The sequence below is a fragment of the Planococcus citri genome, chromosome 2, assembly GCF_950023065.1.
Source record: "Planococcus citri chromosome 2, ihPlaCitr1.1, whole genome shotgun sequence".
Taxonomy (NCBI): domain Eukaryota; kingdom Metazoa; phylum Arthropoda; class Insecta; order Hemiptera; family Pseudococcidae; genus Planococcus; species Planococcus citri.
The window spans coordinates 26,745,059-26,765,271 of record NC_088678.1 but is presented as its reverse complement, the minus strand read 5'-3'; the positions used below and the strand labels follow the sequence as shown (position 1 = coordinate 26,765,271).

At 37.1% G+C, this 20,213-nt stretch overlaps 2 protein-coding genes across 2 annotated transcripts in view; both read left to right on the top strand.

The window, feature by feature from the left end:
• LOC135835252 (dentin sialophosphoprotein-like) overlaps nucleotides 1–19,136 on the top strand; it is a 196,633-nt gene extending 177,497 nt beyond the window's left edge. Inside the window, exon 5 of the mRNA XM_065349423.1 lies at nucleotides 15,816–19,136. Coding sequence (XP_065205495.1) covers nucleotides 15,892–17,826 — 1,935 coding nt within the window. The 5' untranslated portion in view covers nucleotides 15,816–15,891 and the 3' untranslated portion in view covers nucleotides 17,827–19,136. The remainder of the gene's footprint in view (nucleotides 1–15,815) is intronic.
• On the top strand, nucleotides 9,610–11,641 carry LOC135833678 (uncharacterized). Its single transcript, XM_065347442.1, has 3 exons — nucleotides 9,610–9,855; nucleotides 10,599–10,779; nucleotides 10,859–11,641. The coding sequence occupies exons 1-3, from the start codon at nucleotides 9,770–9,772 to the stop codon at nucleotides 11,204–11,206; spliced, it is 615 nt and encodes a 204-aa protein (XP_065203514.1). The 5' UTR covers nucleotides 9,610–9,769; the 3' UTR covers nucleotides 11,207–11,641.
• Nucleotides 19,137–20,213: the final 1,077 nt, after the last annotated feature.

Sequence of the window (20,213 nt, the reverse complement as noted above, 5' to 3'; positions counted from 1 at the left end):
GTCCTTGTCCGAGACACTGTAATGTATGGTACGAGACACTGTAATGTATGGTACGGTACACGAAGATGCGAAGACAACGTGCACTGTTTTCATATCCGTTTCACGATGTTCCGCGATGCTCATCGACGAAACGTTGATAATGACGATGGCAAATACGCAGTCTTGATCCGCAGTTTTCTTTTTCCGCAACAAACAAACGCACACAAACGCTTTATCCATTTAACACGTTTCGACGAAAATTAACCGCCAGTCAGCACCACGTACTACATACGTACTCACTCTCAGTCTCAGGTACCATATTTACACATCTCGACCAATTAATATAAGCACGTTTATCTTTCTCTTTCGCTCGTCGAGTAAATACACAGCACTGTACAAGTGTTTGCACGCTGATTCTTCCTGTCTGTTCGGCGTTCGAGGTGTTCAGCATTGAAAATGAACGCGAATATCGCAGCATGGTGAGGTGAAAGATCTACACCGATGAAGATGACGACGACGACGTACTATAGTAGTGGGTACGCATCTTTAACACACTTTCGAAGAACCTTCGAAGAACATGGCCAGCGTACTATTTAGAACAATTAAATAATGGCGAGCGAAACTTATAATTATTTTTGAATGTTAATTGTTCCACATATACAAAATACATCTTCGTATAGGTAGTACATACACGAGTTAGGTACGTTTGAGAAACGATTAAGATGAAGAATAAAAGCGCGAATAGAAGCATTATAGTAGAAAGAACGAAGAAGAAGAGGGAAAAAAACACGTTTATAGCCTGTAGCTTTTTCATCATCACACTCGAGTGTTCTATTATCAATCTACGTAGGTACGATGAGGAGAGTATTTAGCGAAATTAAATCCGTAGGTAAGGTACATACTACAGGAATATTACAAATTAAATAGCCTGGTATAATAATACGATTCCGGCCAGCTCTCGGTCGGTTGGTCTTTTCGGATGCTCTTGCTCGTGTTTTCCTCTCTCCTATACGTGGTCTTATTCGCCGGCATTTAATTCGAATCCAGATAGAGATAATCGTGTCAATGTTATACGTATCTTGCGGCCATCGCCACCGCTTGTTTTTTTTTACATACACGTATTGTAAGTAAGGAGAGATAGACGACTATAAGGCTCTACAGAGTACATGTACATGGTGCTGCGGTAAAAGATACCTACGTGTAATCGTACATATAGCCTATCACACAGCGTATATACGTATAGCTTCGAGGTGGAAATACCGTTTAGATGATGTAAAGTGCATTTTATCCGTTGGTCTTTCTCGAGCCTCGTTTCTCAATGGATGGATATCCCGTGTATGAGTAATAAGTAGGTAGTTTCTTCGACACTTTCTCAAAAAAGATTCCGTATGAGCGAGGATGTTTTGGTATTCTGGTCTCTTTGATCGATGGGTTTTCTGTATTCTATGAGATCGTCCGCCGCCGCTTATTTTAGTCATCGATCTTATTTTCTATTTACCCCTAGGGAGGATTGAATTAGACTAACGATGAGTTTTCAAAGAAATTTTCTAGTTGAATAAAATACAAGTGATCCTAAATCCACCTTTGACGTTCTTGCAATCTGTTCATTTTCAAAAATTTTCTCTTCGCACATCTGCTGACTTGGTGTATAATCTTAAGAAGGCAATGCTGCTGGTATCCACAGTAAGTTACCAATTTACCAATCCTGGAGAGAAAATCCAGATTTGAGCTCAAGTCTATAATATTATTTCATAGCCTAAGAACTGAATCGATATCTTACATCTAGAGGGGGTGGCAGCTCAACAAACCCAACGATCTCCATTCCCCCATGTCTCTTTCAATAATGAATTTCTTCGGCAGTTTCCACGCTCATCAAAGTAACATGACACAACCTAATTCAAAATTCCAATTTTAAAGTTCATACTGGCGAAATTACCTACCAATGAGAATCTCCTCCCCTTCCTCGTGCGTTGTTGATACTCAGAAGATCTGAAAAATTTTGGAAACAATGATCTGGAAATCATTTTTCAGAAAGATTGGATACACCGAATTGAATATAGGATGAGGCAGAACGATGTAACACATCAGAAAAGAGTAAATATTACAAAGTGTTGTTGCAACCTGATTCTGGAAACAGATTACGCGAATGAATAGCATCTCCAACATAAATCAACCCACTTCATGGTGATGTAGAATTTAGACAAAAATTTTGTTTTCAAAGATAACAGAATAATTTTTCAAAATGGTTGAATTTGCAAAAAAAAATTCTGAATCACTAATATACTCATATTTCACGTTCAAATTTTAAAAATGTTTCAACTCTTAAAATTCCAGTCACGAAGTACACACTAGACGCTGAAAAAATTCGACATAATTCAACATCAACACATCCCTACAGAAAAAAAATTTCGAGGCGTTGTCGAAAGATCAACGTTTCCTTTTCCAGATATGTGCAGAATTTTTTTCTTTTCGCTAGGTGTAAAATAACATCTATCCACTCGTGGTAGTCAAGTCAAAAAGCTTACATATTCAACGAATGAATAATGGTTTAATAGCAAAAAACAAAAATGAGTTGTCAGAAATTAGCGATACTATGAAAAACGTTGCATATTTTGCCAAGTATTTGTACTTGGTTTTTTTTTTTACGAAGGATGAGTCCAAAACATTTGACGAATCAACATCTCAGCTGAGTACTTTCGAATAAATTCAATTTCTCTGAATTGTTTGGACAGTTTTGACAAAAAATCAAAAGATGATGTTAAGATGTTCAGAAGAGAGTGGATTTGGTGAAAAATTTTCTCAAATTTGAACTGAGATGTACAGTTTATTGACCTTGACGATTCAAAACATGCAATTTTATGCAAATTCTGCCACATTAAAAAATTATTTCAATGTCTTCAAAAATGAAAACTTCAGTAAAATTGTTACATCACTCATCAAATGGAGTCATTTGTATATGCTAATCACGCGTTAGCTTTTAAAATTTGGTCGCAACAACATTTCGTAAGATTGTTTTGTATAATTTGACACTTCTTCTTACCGTTGCATCCTCTAGGTATTTAAAACAGAATGCCTAATCTGTCAAAGAAATGATTTTTTTACATCAATTTTTTCACTTTCAATCTTCCTGATCATTCAAATATCAACAAAAAATAACGAATAAAAAAAATAATGGGGGAATTGCGAAATTAAAAAAAAAACATCAGCGGCGAAGTTGATAAAATATTCAATTGCAGAATGTTGGAAAAATTTGATTGAAAAATTGTAATGGTTCTGTGTAATTCTCAGAAAAAGGTAAAATTCGTGTACATGGCAAATTTCTCAACGGTTTTAGCATGAATTTTTTTTTTTTTTGGTCCATTCAAGAATGACCCCGCACACATTTCACACATGGTATTGAGGTTTTTAGACCCTCCTTTCATTGGTGTACATTTGATTTTATACCCCAAATGTCCTTATGTTTTTGAAAATGAATGTTATAAAGTGTCATGAACTTCATTTTTTGTGTGGAAAAATTGACACATTCTCATTATCATAGAACATGAAGGTCTCTTATTGTGCAAATTGCAATTGCAATAAGTCTATAGGAAGCTCACAATTCACATTTGAAAATTGTCACACACTTTTTGCGCAAATTTTCGAGCAATTTTCAATTATTTTTGGTAGCTTCCCAATCCAACATTTTTTTCTGGTGAGTGGCTGCACTGGTTCACGGTTCTCATAAAAATGTTACCCCGCACCGTTCTTTTTAAAAACTACATTACAGCTCGTTCTGATCGTACTTATCTGTGAAGTTTTGATATTTCGCAAAATCTGTGTCCTTCGGCTTGGTGTTTTCATTTACGCCAATGAACCCGCCAAAACCAATAATTGAGCACGGGAAGTTATTCTACATGATAAGTACACATTTATTACGTGTTAAAAATTGAATAATGTCCAGTAGGTAAGGCTAGAAACGAAAAAACGTTGAGATTGTCCTTCGGCTTGTCCAGCGCCCATTTGTCCTTCGACTTGGCCAAATTTCAGACAGCTGTACTTTTATCGCGCTAGTCGGCATATTACACGATAATACAAGCAAAATTTTACATTTTCTCCCTCCCCACACTTCACCGCTACCCCTACCAAAAAAATAAGTCCAGATTCGAACTCTGCGGCCTGAAAAACATAAATCGACATATTACTCGATAATATAAGCAAAATTTGACATTTTCCCCCTCCCCACGCCTCACCCTCCACCTCTACAAAAAAAATAACTCCAGATTCGAATTCTACGACCTTGAAAACATGTCAATCGACATATTACACATCGATGAGGGTCGAATTCTAATTATCGCCGTTTTAGGGGGGCGGGGGTCCACAGTGGGGGGGATTGAATTGAGGCCAACACTGGAAAAGGGATCTAGGACACATATACAAATGATTCCCACTTGAAATTTTCCAAAAAAATGATTTTCGTTTTTCAAAATTATGCATATCAAAATCGACCCTTTTTCTGAGAATTACCCACCTACATAAATAAGAAACGAGGAGTCTCCTAAAAAGTGACTCATTATGCGAAATGATAGGGGAGGTTATCAGACATCTTCAAAATTTCAAAAATTGATACTTCAGGAAATTTTGGGCAGTTTGGTATCGCACAAACAAGACATCTTTGATCCGGAAGTCAAAAATTATATTGATTTAGACCCCTACGAAGCCGGTTCAAGAGGATTTAAGGGCACCAAAAAGCTCAAAACCCGCATTTAAATGCAACATAAGAACTCAAAAATTAGGTAAATTTTTTTAAATATAACTTTGGAGCACATAACCTCTCACTCAGAGAGCTGAAAACTCAAGGTGGTAGTGAAATATTCAAAAAAGGTCCCAAATGGAAAACCCTCCGAAACTCAACAGGTACATTATAGACACTGGACCTGCGCATAAGACAACCAACTGCAGGCCAAGGGGAACGGAAACGGTAAGGAAATCTTGAGTAACGCCAATTTATGCCGCTGGGTGATCTTGGCAGCGCTGTACTTCAATTTTGCAGGCAACAGGGAAGAGGGAGGGTTGTGTAGTTCGCGAGGTACTCCTGACTGCGCGCGCAGCCAGGAGTTCCTTCCGGACTACACAACCCTCCCTCTTCCCTGTTGCCTGCAAAATTGAAGTACAGCGCTGCCAAGATCACCCAGCGGGATAAATTGGCGTTACTCAGGTTTTTTTTGCCAAGATGGCTGCCAGTTGGTTGTCTTATACGCAGGTCCAGTGTCTATAAGGTACATCAACATACAGCAATGAAAAAATCAGCAGTCTTGTTTTTCTTTGTACCAGAAAAATGGGCAAAAAAAGTAAAACTACATACATCGACTTCATTAGGATCAAGAGATGATGTTAAGATGTTCAGAAAAGATTGGATTTGGTGGAAATTTTCTCAAATTTGAACGGAAATGTACAATTTCTTGACCTCGATAATTCAAAATATGCAATTTTATGCGAATTCTGCCACATTACAAAATTATTTCGGTGTCTTCAAAAATGAAAACTTCGGTAAAATTGTTACATCACTCATCAAATGGAGTCATTTGTAGATGCCAATCACGCGTTAGCTTTTAGAATTTGGTCGCAACAACATTTCGTAAGATTGTTTTGCAATTTGACACTTCTTCTTACTATTGCATCCTCTAGGTATTTAAAACAGAACGCCCAATCTGTCAAAGAAATGATTTTTTTACATCAATTTTTTTATTTTTCAATCTTCCACATCATTCAAAATATCAACAAAAAATAACGAATAAAATAAAAAATAATGGGGAAATCGCGAAATTAAAAAAAAAATCAGCGGCGAAGTTGATAAAATATCCAATTGCAAAATGTCAGATAAATTTGAAAAATGTTCTCAAAAACAACATTATGATGGTTCCATAAGAAAGAGAAGGGTCTACTGAAAAGTAACTCATATGCGAAGTGATAGGGAAGAGTTATCACTTATCAGACATCTTCGAAATTTCAAAAATTAATACTTCAGGAAATTTTGGGCAGTTTGGTATCGCACAAACATGACATATTTGATCCGGAAGTCAAAAACTATAATTATTTAGATCCCTACAGAGCCGATTTAAGAGAATTTAAGGGCACCAAAACGCTTAAAAACAGCCATAATTTGCCTGATTCAACAACTCGTTCAGTTAAACACTTGAACTCCCAAACTTTGGAAATGAAAAAAACTTGGAAGAAGAACTCAAAAATGATTATTAAACTCGAGGTAAATTTTTTCAAATATAACTTTGGAGCACATAACCTCTCATCCAGAGAGCTGAAAACTCAACGTGGTAAAGAAATTTTCAAAACTTGAGGTCCCGGATGGAAAACCCTTTGAAACTCGACAGTCAGGTACTGGTACATCAACATATACAGCAATGAAAAAATCAGCAGTCTGTTTTTCTTTGCACCAGAAAAATGGGCAAAAAAAATAAAACTACATTGAATTCACTAGGTAAGGTACCTCTTCTAATCCCCACTTCACCCCGAGCAGAGAAACTTGCACATTAAGAAAATAATAAAAAATAAAAAATACCTCGAGTAACATTACGAATTACGATTATGTCAGCTGTCTCATGTCCCATACATGGAAACTAACCCACCACTGATAAGACGCACACATTGGCAGAATTAATATTTCAAGATATGAAATCTCGCAGCCTACCCAAGAAGCTTTATTGCGGCTCACCAACCGCAGCAAATACATATAGAAATCATTGTTTGTCTTTATGCGCGGAAGTCATTATCTGCGGAAGAAATCTAATGTAAACTGCAATAAATGCGGCAGATATTACATAGATGGAGAGAGCGAGAGAGAGAAACAGCTTGGCTGGTTGGGCACACGCGGATGCATTGTAGCCTCAACATAATATTAAGTATAACCACTTGTATAGGTATGCAAGATGTACTGCAATATCTCCCCATATTTGTAGCATTAAATGAAAAAAAAATGAAATGATAGGGCGATTATGTCGCCATCATTGGATCAATTATTATTATGAAAAATACATAGCACGTGGCTGTGACTCGAGTTATGCACCTGAGCATAAGCTTACATTGTATCCAAGACAGGCTCATACGGAAGCTAATAAGAAAACTGCTGGTAGCTGATGCTGGATGGATTACGTAGCCTATGGGGAATTGAAAAAGGTACCTAGTAAAGTACATATGACTTTCGGAAACCATATAGGGTAATTTTCCTTCAACTTTATCGACATGTATCGGGTCGATTGTGCAGCAGAAATCAATGAAAAACGAACGTTCGTACTCGTATAACGATCCATGTTTCTGATCTAAATTACATCATAAGTGGGTTCTGCGTGTAGGATCACGTCACCCTGAACCATTATGGGAAAAAAATACCGAGAACAGAAACTTCAAACGCGATCCAATCAAAGCAGCTGATTGAATAGAGGCAAAAAATTGACTTGTTTTTTTCGAATTTTCTGGACACGCTAAATCAGAAAAAAAATCAATTTCTCAATTTTTCATTCAATTCTCCCCTCCCTCCTCTTCCGAAGAATTCCAATCCATGGATGAGCTCGAGAACAGAACATAATTCGAGTATTCGGAGAAAATGAAATTTTCAAAGCCTAAAAGCACGTTTTTCGACTTCATTGCTTCGTTCCCATCGATTCGCCAATTGAAATATAAAATCATGGTAGCAAAGCCCAATCCGCGATACTTTTCATTTCAATATTCTTCATTCAACCTGCACACAGTGGTGCTCATTAACGTCACAGATTGATGTTCACATGAATAATGGAGGTATTTAAGAGGCATTCGTTTATGGATTCCATTCCTCGAGTAGAAATACTTAATGAAAATGAATAGAGCTGGTATACACGATGGCGTGAAATACTCCTATTACGAAACCTCGCAACTATTTAAATATTAGCTCAAGAAAACGGTTAGTCACGGTATGATGTAGTACACACTAGGCTGTATTAAAATAGCAATGTGGTGTTTTTGTTTTGAAGTAGTACGCCATTTATGTCATGAGCCCAGGGACTCGGTAGGTCGTCGGCGTCGGCAAGTGTCAACGAGCGAGCGCCATCACCATCCACACAGAGCAGAGGAAATACATATTACGTGATACCAACTCTAGTAAAGCAATTATTTTTGACGCATGGTAGATAGTTGTATGCCATTTACGCCATTTGTATGCGTATAAATTATGAATCGCGCCTTTTTTTTTTCTCTACTTGTGTACCTGGTCCTCCTCGTCATCATTTTTTACATCTTTTTCATCGGTCTATAGTACAACAGTTCACAGTCGTCGAATATGAACAAAACGCACGGTTTGCGAAATTAGAAAATCTCGTTATGTAAACGACCGAGCGAGGCGACGAGATGAGCGATGCCGATGCGACGATGGACGACGCAGAACGTACCTACAATTCGAGTACGTGTAATTGAATTTCATTCCATCCGGTGAAGTATTGCTCGTTAGCAGCAGCGTATAACGAGCTGATTGGAGCGGATAAAACGTCCGGTAAGGCGGCGAGAAAATATAAGAAGAGTGCGGAAAATGTACACAGACACAGGTTTAGGCACATGACACATCTCTTTGAGAGGTGAGGATACGTTGTCTTGGTGGAGTAAATCAGAGTTCTTGATGGAGTACGTATCGAAATCTTGATTCGGTGATGCTGCGTGTGGTGTGGAATGATGAATGGATAGAGAAAGGATGTCATCGTTTGGGGTACTGCAGAGCAGAACGTTGAGATCGCTGGAGAAGAAGCGTCGGTGAATGTGGCTAGTCAATGAAAGAGATGTCAAGCTCGAGAGTGGGCTGAAAGGGAAAGAACCTTCTGAAGTGCCCCCCCGGGGGGGCGATTTAGATGTAATGTGGTCTCAAAGCTAGCCCTTGGTCCAAGTATCAACCATTAAAATTTTAGCTGCCAGTTCTGAGTTCAGCTCCAATGGTAAAATTTTCAAAAATCGTTACCCCGTCGTCGCTCAGTCTTTTCCCACGACAACGCCGTGGGAAAATTCTAACCCACGCGCTCGACCAACGAAGTTGTTTCATTTTCTTAATCAACTAAATTTTTCATACTCAAGTCAGGATATCTTTCGAAGATTACTCAAATTCTATGAAAAATTAGTCCTTTTGAATATAAATTTTTGGTTTTGATGCCAAAATTAGCGCACTACACCTGGATATTGTACACTCTTTCAGAGTTCCTTTACGAGGTCGATGGTCACAAGACTGAATTTTTTCAAAAAAACAAAGTCAATGTAATAAAATTCCGGGAACAAATTTTCGAAATGAGATCACCTTTAATAAGAATTTGAATCTCACATACTCTGATAATTTTCTCGAAATGTTACACTAAAAAAATCATAATCAAGCTCATCTCTGGACCTGGATATCTTCCTACTTGCATTCAAGTAATATCAATATTTAATACTGTATAGAGCTCAGAGCTGGTAGGTAAAGAGACCGCACGAATGATCATTTGCATTTAAGTCTATAAGGTATTCCCTCCTGCACATGTACACATTTTAGCAATGAGGGTAATCATTTTCCATGAATATACAAAATAGAAAGTGTTGTGTGAAAGTTCCAGTGCAACTATCTTGCTCAATGAAAAATTTAATAAACGATAGTACAACATGGTGGTATTTGGATTTGAAAACATACAGGTATATACCTATACGCTCTTGGGAAAAGAATTCATTTCCATATTTGTACCATACCGCGAACAGCTACCGTGTGTTGTGGGTGATCCGAGTGTCGCGAGCCATCAAAGTAAACTTAACTTTAAAAATGTATTATTGTGTCGCTATATTATTTGTTTCGGTAGTGTATTCTCAACAGACTCAAACCGAAAGAAAAAATTCAACTGTAGAACCGTAAGTACCAATATTTGCTCATACATTAATTTTAGGGTTGTCCATATTATGAAATTTTTGAAGTTTTCAAGCGCCACCTCCTTTTTCTTTGATGGAGTTAACAAAAAAATGAAAAAAATTCAGCCAAAACGATGCAGAATGCAGATCAACCCGTGTTTCTCGGCCCTTCTATGTTCTTATGGGATTTTGCGCATGAAAAAAGTGAAAATGCAGTTCTGAGTAAATATCTTCATGAATTGAGTGTTTTGATCATGAGAAGCAAACATACATATGAACAACATCAAATAATTAAAATACATTTTCAACCCGAGGGAGGTCTGCTGTAGGAGGCTACAGACCCCTAAAAATCTCAATTTTCGCGATATTTGGGGGTTTTGGCTCCTAAACCTATCAAACACCTTGAAAATTGTTCATACGTTTGTTTTTTGAAACTGAAACAATCAATTTTAGAGAAATTCAGTCAAAACTAAAGTTTCATTCTTTCTACATAAAAAAATGTATGGTAAATCTCATGAGAACATTGAGGGGTTGAGAGAAGAGCGTTAATCTGCTTCGATTTGGCTGGAATTTTTTTTATGGAAAACTACTAATCCATAAAAGAAAAAAATGAGCAGGTGGCATAGTGAAGAAAATTCAACAAAAAATTTGTTGCCATGTAAATGTGGACAACCTTAATCTACCTACTGAAAAAATTGTACCTTATCAAGTATGAAGTGTGTCTTACTAAAAAAAAATGTTTACAGACAACTCAACTCGCAAAGATCCGCTAGACAATATGGAGTTCCTCAAGTAGAACAATTCAGACCGACAGGATACCCTTACCCAACCAGTCAAAGATTAGAATTCTCTCACGACAACAAACTACACATCTACTTCTTTCAAAATAAACTGAGTATCTACTGTGCCACCGACACCACTTACGAGGTATTTACCTTTCCACTATAGCACACAAATTTAGGTACCCCACTCGATGACAGGATCTAAAATTGAAATTTTTTCGTAGAAAATTACCTGGAAAAAGTACACGTGTCCTTCTCAAGTATCCAGTCAAAATGGTGAAATTGTAGCTGTTGGTCCGATTGTACCGAATCCGCAACTGTATGGTATCAACAGTTTTGCTCGTAATGAAGAATTTGTTTCGGAGTTGCTGATTAAACAACCACTAACGCCGCAGACTGACGGAGCATATGTATGCGAGGGTGTTTTCTTATCGAGTAGATATCCCTTCGAGCCGGTGTCTACAATCAGAGATATAATCATCATTGGTGGTAAAAGTATGTATCAGAATTGTTTCAATCGAGGAGCTATCAAGCGATCTGCGACAAATCAAACAGCACCGTTCAATAATTAAGTCTTAAGTATCAGTGATGTAATATGTACTTTCATCTTTGACGTGGTCTTGGCTTACATTTTACTTTCGGACTCGAAAGTTTATCAAGATCACTCTATCATTCTGTAGTTACAATGAATTTAATAGGGTACTGAAAGAATGGGTAAAATTAGAGATTGTTTAAAATCAAGTATAGGTAACATACCTACGTAGTTTTCAACGGAAAACAGAATTTCAAATTTTAAATGATTGCCATTTTTGAAAATATAGTTAATTAATATTGTTTTGAAAAGAACTCGATTTACTTAATAATTTAAGAATGTGTTGTAATTTGAAAAAAAAAAAATCATAAATCTCATTATCTAGCTATTCGTAATTATTCTGTTGGTAATTTTGTGAAAACAAAGCAGCAGCAGAATGTATCGTAGCTGGAGCATAATAAAGCATTGAAAGTTATTCAAGAGTCAATCTTTTCATCGTGTTTATTTAATAAAAGCTTCCACAAATGTAAGTGTTATAGTTTTCAGAAGTTATAAATAATAAAATCATGCTTCACTCCTAAAATACAGACCGTCCGTTTACTCATAAGTCATAATACAGGAAAGCAATGAGAGTTCAAGGAGAATTGAAAGTGAATAAACATTACTTATCCCTCACTTGATATGAGTATTCGCATGCAGTGCACAATGCACATTACCAGGACTCATGCTCCCCAAAAACCATGCAACACATACAAGCTTTTCCTTCGATGTCGTATCCGTACCAAAAAAATCGCCCAGTCCCCAATTCTTGGAAGAGATACTTGAGAATTTTTTAATAGCAATCTTTAACCATTCTTGCAGAACGCCCTACCGAATACTCGGATTAAAGTGTGCGTTTGTAAGTAAGTAAGTAAGTTGTTATTTTATTTGATGATTTCACTTGATTTACCAGTGGTATCTCTCGTCTCTAAATAAGATGGAGAATTGAAAAATGAACCAAACTGCAAAGAGCATGCTGCAAAACGATGTAACCTGCAATAGTGATACAAAATTTCTGGCATTACTATGCAAATTTTGTCGATTTTCTTTGGTTTGAAAAGACTTTTTCGATATTTTGCCCAATCATCACAATACCTATTTCTCGATTTTTTACTCATTTCATTTTCAACCATTTAGGTACATATTTGTACATAGATTTGAAGAGTTTTTTCATAGATAGAAATTTTTAAAAAGTAATTTCAATTACCAGTAGGTACCTACTCTTCATTTTGCTATCACTAATTTTGCGTCGAGTGAAAACTCATCAAAATAATGTGAAAATAACGCAAAACATTGACAAGATTTCTCAAAATCCACAGAAACAACTGATAGAATGATGCTGAAAATACTATAAACCGTGAAAAAAAGAAGTTTGACCCAAAATTAATGAAAACCAAGTAAAAAGTAGCTGAAATATCATTTTAAAAGTGTAAATCGATGAAAAAACTCTGCAAAGTTGTGAAAAAACGTCAAAAGTGAAGTAAAAAATTGAAAAATATTGCGATGATTGCGCAAAATAACGAACAAGTTACTGAAAACCCAAGAAAATCGACAAAATTGGCGTAGTTATGTCAGAAATTTTTCATCACTAGTGCAGGTTTGCCAAATTGAGAACCCCTTTCACACGATGGCGAAACGTATGCGGTAAAATGAACGGTTCCACATTTCAGGAATATCTTTGATGAAATTCATGAAAATTTTCCTACATGGAAAACAACTCGAAAAAAGAATTACATTTTGGCCATTACAGAAATTTACAACAATTTCAAAGTTCAAAATTGTAAATACCTACGAACGCCTGAAAGTATATGTATTGAAAAATTTAAAAAAGGTTCAAACCTAGGGAATTCAAATTTCACCAGTATTTTTATAAATTTCTACTCGAAGTCTTTTTATAATTTTGTAGTCGTGGTGCTAGTGCTCAAACTGACTCACGCAAACCATGCAGTTGGAAGCGGAAAGTAGGTACTCTTCTGGAGTCTAAAGTGAATGCTTTGAATTAAAAAATTGAAGATACTAGTAATTCGAAACTGATTCTTCATTACACTGGAATTCCAAAGGCTTGTTTTAAAGAAAACTTACATTCAGTACAGAGGCCTTTTTGCGTTAAATCAACCATTTCTTTCTCTCACATTTTCAATGTGAATAGAACTTGATGAAAGATGAGAAATGACACGATCCACAGTTCTCCAAATACACTTAGGGGAGATGAGTATTGAGTGGGCTCAAACTTTAAAGGAAAACAATAGATATATCTCATATTTCGAGTATGGATAACTCAAAAACTGCGAGTAAAATGCTAAAAATTTGAAACTTTTCCCAATCCGTAGGCCTACCGAAGCGAATTTTGAAAATTTGGAGAAAATCAGTGTTGACATCTCTCCAAACACGAAGACTTGGCTCCAAAAAATGAGAAAATTATGTTTCTTCAAAGTGTCCACGCTCAAAAATACTGAATAAATTTCCTCAAGTACCTACAACTTCTTGCGTTCATCGAAATATCAAAAAATTCAAGGTGATCGTCTTTTCTACTCCATGATTCTAATTTGAATACAATGTAAAATTGATGAAACATTTGCTCAGAAAAAAAATTCTATGTTTTCGTAAACTTATCTATACTCTTCGGATAATTTTTAAAATCAAGAATATACGAAAAACGTTCCTACAATTTTTCCATTTATTAATCAGCGCAAAAAAATGTAGGGTAATTGGGGTTGGTAATTTTTCCATAATTTTTGAACATGGAAGCAAAAGAGAAATACCATTTTCTAAGTTTTTTGGCCAAATTTTGATACTTGAAAAGGTGACAACATTGATTTTCACCTTATCTTAGGAATGCTTCGAAGGGCGTACAAAAAAGTTTCTATCTAAGTGCCATTTATGATTATCAAATTACCCATGCTCGAAATCTACAATACTTCTACTATTCTTAAAACTTCCAGCCCCTTCACCCCTCAACACCTCAAAATGCACTTGGAAAATTTTGTCACCTCTCGCCAAAGTCTAATCACATAACAACCAGTGTTCAAAAAAAAAAAAAATCATCGACCCAAGGTGCAAAAAACTACTTAGGTCATTTGACATGTAATGACTAATGACTCATCTGAATTCCGGAAACTTTTTTTCCCGGTTGCTTATAAACAGCTTGTCAGGAAAATTTTTGGTCAAAGTGAGTATTTTTCCTAACCACGTCGAAAGTGAATTTCAGGGCCACCTTAAAACGTAGGTACCCAATGGTAAATGGAATATGACGAGAATAGGGAGGGTTCCAGAATCGTAGCTGCTCTATCACGTTTTCCAATATCATACATATTTTTTAAAAATGTTGTCTTCTCCATTCAATCAAAAATACAATTTTCCACAAGTATCACAGGCCCTTGAATTTAATTAAACTACGATCAGCAACAACAATATCATTAATGGCCACACGGTTTTCTCCCAGTTTCATGGAATGCATGGGCTATTTAGAGAGACTCAGAACCGCTTGATGTACGTCTTCCGTAAGACGGACGTTTCTTAGAGAGCTTCCCAAACACGTCACATCATCCATGGCACAGTGTGTTAGAGGGGAAAATAGTAACAAGCGTTGCTGATTACAACAGTGGTTCTGCTTTTTGCTTACTTATTGCTCCTTTGCAACACATTCTCCTAAAAACTGGAAATGAAGCGATTGACCCATAAAATGCTCAAATAGTCGCAACAAAGAACTTCAAAAGTGGATTAAAGAATTCAAACAGAAAAAATACACTTTGAAGCAAAATTTTGCAAACTTCGCAGATAAACAGCAACCAAATTTTTTTTATCAGCTCGAATACACGAATACAAACATTCAAACTAATTAGAACTCGACAGCATGAACAAAAATGATAACATCGAATTACTGAAGAATCTGGATTGAAAATTTGTGTGTCACTTTGTTCGATGGAAATAATGAAGGGGATGAAACGAACATAAAAATGTTCTCGAGGTACCTCTACCTACCCACATAAAAATATGAGTTTTATTTTTATAAAAATTTCTGATAAGAAACAAAATACATTTTTCGAATAATGTTTTCAAAATTAGAACACTCCAATGGAAAGTGAGGAAAAAATCGAGCGCCAGGAGACCAACTTTCCGTTCTATCTTTTCAAACAGAAAAAACGTGAATAATGATCTCATCATGCAGTGCGCCAATAAACGAATTTAATTTAAAATAAAGTCCTTAGTTTAGTAAATTATCCATATATTTCTCAAACTGGCCTGTTTTTCCAATACCCTGGAAAAACATCAACCTCCTGATTTGATTCAAAATTTGAAAAAAAAAACCATAATAAAAATCAAGAGCTTACAAATACCCGCTGAATATGTCCAAAACGTGGTCAAGGTACTGAAAATATTGCATGTTCATTGTATCTGGGTACCTAGACTGACTCCATAGATGCTCCATGTAGGATATATTAATGCTTGAGATAATTTCGAAGAACGAATTAGAAAACCTGAACTCAGAAGTTAAAAACCATCATGAACCGGAGTACTCCCAACACCTGATTAAATTATTGTAAAAAATTGAAGAAAAATCTTAAAAGATCCCAAAACTAACCAATTTCTTTTTTTTTCTATGCTTCCAGATAAAATTCCAACCAGACTGCTCACAAATCAGCACAACTCGTAAACCAGGCAAGCACGGCTTAGCGCAATCACAACATGGCGGCCGAATGCGAAGCCATCCTTCTGGGCCGCGAGCCGATCCACGGCAGTGCCAACGCCACCGCACTGGCAACTCTGGTGAAATCTCTGCTACGTAAATCGGAACCTCGGCGCAAATACATCCTTCGCTGTACTCGTGATTCTGGTCTGCAGATGAGCCCGTATCGTCGTCAGGAAGACGAGGGTTTCGAATCGGACGAAGACCTCACTTCGTTGGGCTCTTACGAGGACACTTCTTCCAGCATGTACGTGTCAGACCACGCTCTGCGGGTGAAACACCTTCGTAATCATCTTCTGCAGCAGCATGCGGCCAATGGTAAATCTAGTCAAAACGGTACGGATGCGGCAACCAGCGGCTCCGTTTCGTCGGTCGGTACGGATAGCGCTAATTCTAGCGGCGCTAGCGATAACGACGATACAGATAATTCGTTCAGCGGCAGCACCGGAAGCAGCGGTAATAATAAAAGTTGCGGAGGCGATGTCGATTCCGAGTGTTTCTCTTTTCACGAGGTCGCCTTTTGCCATACGGATCCGTCGTTACCTAAGGTTATCGTGTGGGTGGTGAAAACCCGGCGTCAATCGAAAACCTCCAACGAGTATAGTTACGGTCTCGAGGCGATCGTATTCTTGTGCCAGAACGAGCAAAAGTTTCGTACGTTGTATAAAAATTTCCAAGAACTGAGTCGTCGTCAAAAGCTCGATAAACCAGTCCGGTACAGGAGTAAAGACATGGTCGGATCTAGCGTCACCATCGATCGTAGCTCAAAATCGCATCCGGACACATCCTCCGATTACCATCGGATACCGAATTCAAATATATCAAAACTTGTCGCCGATGTGACTCCTGCGCCAGCTAAGGATACCAAACCACCTTCTGGCAACGGTGGCAGCAATCACGCTGCTATGTATAACTTGGTCCAACGTGTAGATACCGACGGTGTTACCCATATCGAAGTCACCAGACCAGCCACCTTCGATAGACCGGCAATTAAAACGCTCAACGAATCGAATTCTTCGTCGTCGTCATCTTCGGCATCATCTTCGATCGAGCCCAGCAGCATAATCAGCATAAATACTCCAGATTCGGGCGACGTCAAGATGAAAAAATCCTCCACCGGTTCCAGTTCCAACAGCTCGCCGGATAAGCTCATCGAAGGCGTTATAAGGGCCGACGTCGATACCAAAACTACAGCGCCCGAGCGACCTGAACGCAAAAAACAGCACAAGAATGGTAAAGAAAAAGCCCCTCAGCCGCCTCATGAGCAACACAAGACGAAAGAGAAAGTGGTCAGGGGGCAATTCGTGCGTGTATCCGTTGATCAAAAGACCTTATCTAGTCCGATGGCGTCGCGAGCAGGCATTTGGCTGTTCGGCAGCGAAGCTAAACCCTGCGGTACCACGTTGTCATATCCTTCGCGACTGGTGTGGACGTCGCCCGCATCTGGTCCGGAAAATGGCGTCGATACGTCTCGTAAAAGTCGCCGAACCGCGGCTGCGGATACCACACGAAACGGCTCGATTGGTTCATCGCATCATCGTCGCAGCAAAAGCAGCTCTGCCGGAGTCTTCTACAGGCGTTCCGAGAGTCCGAAAAGATACCCGATGTCGCACCGATACATCGATACCATCCATATAAATAACTCGCTACCCAACAGATTCTTCGGCAAGCTGAAAGAATTAGCCGGATCAAATCATAACAATAGTAACAAATTCAGAAGACGAAATAGCATAGGAGATCTAACCAATCCGACCTTTTATCAAGTAGATACCAAAAAAATCGACTCGGCGAACTCGCTCGCAAAAAGCACACCCAATTTGAAATCTGTGATTAAAAACAAAAACTCAAAATTCTACAAAGACGGATACGACAGTAATCTGGAACCGAAGAAAGTCACTTTCAGCGCATATGCCACCGTTCAAGTTGTCGATTAAGACATCTCGTTCGTTGTGGAATGACTTCTTGGCAAAAAGAAATAATTATCGAAACGTTCGCAACTCGACCGACATGTCAAAGGTCTTCGAAATTCACCTCTTTCAAATCTGTGTTAACCAGTTGGCGAAAATAAAAATTATCAGTTTTTTTTAGGACATATGCCCGTTGGCGAAGTACGAATCAGGTTCTCTTTGATGGCTCGCTGTGCTGAGTTTTTCCGCAAACGATTACAGGTTCTTTTCTTCTTCTTCCTCCCCGATGCCCGACATCATCGATGCTGTTTTGGTCGTTGTACCCGAAAGCATTCGAAATTATTATCTCGTTTCGTTTTGTCATCGATGACAATTATACGAATCAACTTGACGCCCTCGATACCTTTCGTTTCGTTTATTATTTTTATACCGGTGAGATCTGATGACGTAATCGTACATGCAATCGAATTATCTGACGTTCCATGATATTAAAATAGCAATAACCGATACTTCTCATTTAATTCCGCATCTCGTAGGGTAAATTCATGCTAATTAAGAGCATAAGTTGTCGAATTTCAATGCCCGAAGCGCAGGTGTGGGTCAATAGACCACGATAAACACTCGATGACCAGACTACGAAAATTATTTTTGGATCAATATGTTGAAATTTTCGACACACAAATTAAATCGGCGACTTCTTCGCTCATGTAAGACATTTCTTACTCGAGATGAAGCTCAACAAAAATCAAACCTCTCCGTCATATTTCTCAATTCGAAATTGAAATTTCCAGAATCTATTCCATTTGAAATTTCCCTCTGTTTAGAGAGATCATTTCAGAGCCGCCTCAATTCGACTTCGATTTCGTCAAACGTTTTCTATCCAAACGAGACACTGACTTTAATAATGTCTCAAAAAACTGTCTACAAATACGCGATATTGTATACCTAGTAGGTACCTACTTATTTATTTTGCGTGTGTCGTGTCATTATTTTTTGTATACGAATGCAAACGCGTCTCAAGTTTTATTTACCATAATTCATTTTTTTTCCTCTTCTCTAAAAGTAATATTTTTATTTGAAAATAAATCAACAATATACACACAATTATAAATCACATACTCGTTCGCAATGTTTTCATTTTATAATTTATATACGACTTGATGAAATTTTTTTTCTTGTTTTATTACTTACTATACGCTACATAAATGCGATTGTGTGTAAGAAATGAAAAATCATTATATTTTAGAGAAATTTTACTCGATGTGCCTTTTATATTATAATATTTCTTAGTAATGTTCGATGTTATGAAATATATTTGTTTTACTTTTTTCTTTTTATTTGGTTCTTTTATCATTTCGATAATCGTAGATGAAATACACTATGACAATGGCTCTAGAGTCGAAATGTTTTAATTGGATATGACAATGACATGAGCACACCAATATTAACACCTATTTGATGAAGGAACTGATGAGACCCATAAGATGTCAATGTATTCGCTCACTTTTCAACAGATCATCGATTTCCTCGATCTTTTTTCAAGCAACAACAATTTTTCTCGATATCTTTTCTGGTGCTTTAAATTTGAAAGCTGAAGAAAAAATTATTCAATCAAATTTTTTCAATTTTGATGCATTTATTAGAGTGGGTGGTTCTTTAATTTTTTCTAAATTTGATTGCAATTGTTAAAAAACCCATGGTTAAATAATGACCTCAAAGAAAACGTACGTAAGGAATTTTTATCATTTTTTTATAGGATGTTTATGATGTATTATAAGATTATTACACTCGCAAAGAGCGGGTTTCAGATTTCGTTAACTATTTCTATGTTCTCTCTAGGACCTAGCTACGTATTAGGTCAATATTCAAAATCTCCTTCAAGCTCAGAATTTGAAAATTTTCCATCGATGTTTCAGAATTTTTCAATAATTTCTTAATTCAGTAGGGTGGCCTATAAATACACGAAAATCAAAATCGCGATTTCTTCTACTCCTAATCCTCAAAGTGATGACCTCTGTGAGAAAATAATTTCCTATTTTTAATTTTTTCCATTTTTGAAAAACTCGGGCTGCGGTGGGCCTCTCAATTTTTAAAAATTTGAAAAAAACAAACTTCAAAGAAAAATGTTCAAAATTCTAACACTTTTAAAAAGTCTCTTTCGAGTAAAACGAACTCTTATTAGGATATTAACCCCATCCCTAGCAAACCAAGTCGGTCCTCTAGAGCAGCTGAAAATATTTCAAATTTCAGCTACCTACGTATGTTAGAGGGTCAGCTTGGTTTTCAATACAGGGGGCTAAAATCGTCATTAGAGTTTATTTTACTCAAAGAGACTTTTTAGAGCTAACAGAACTTGAAATTTTGACATTTTAAAATTTCACAGTGAATTTGTAGTTGATAAAAATTTTTGAAAA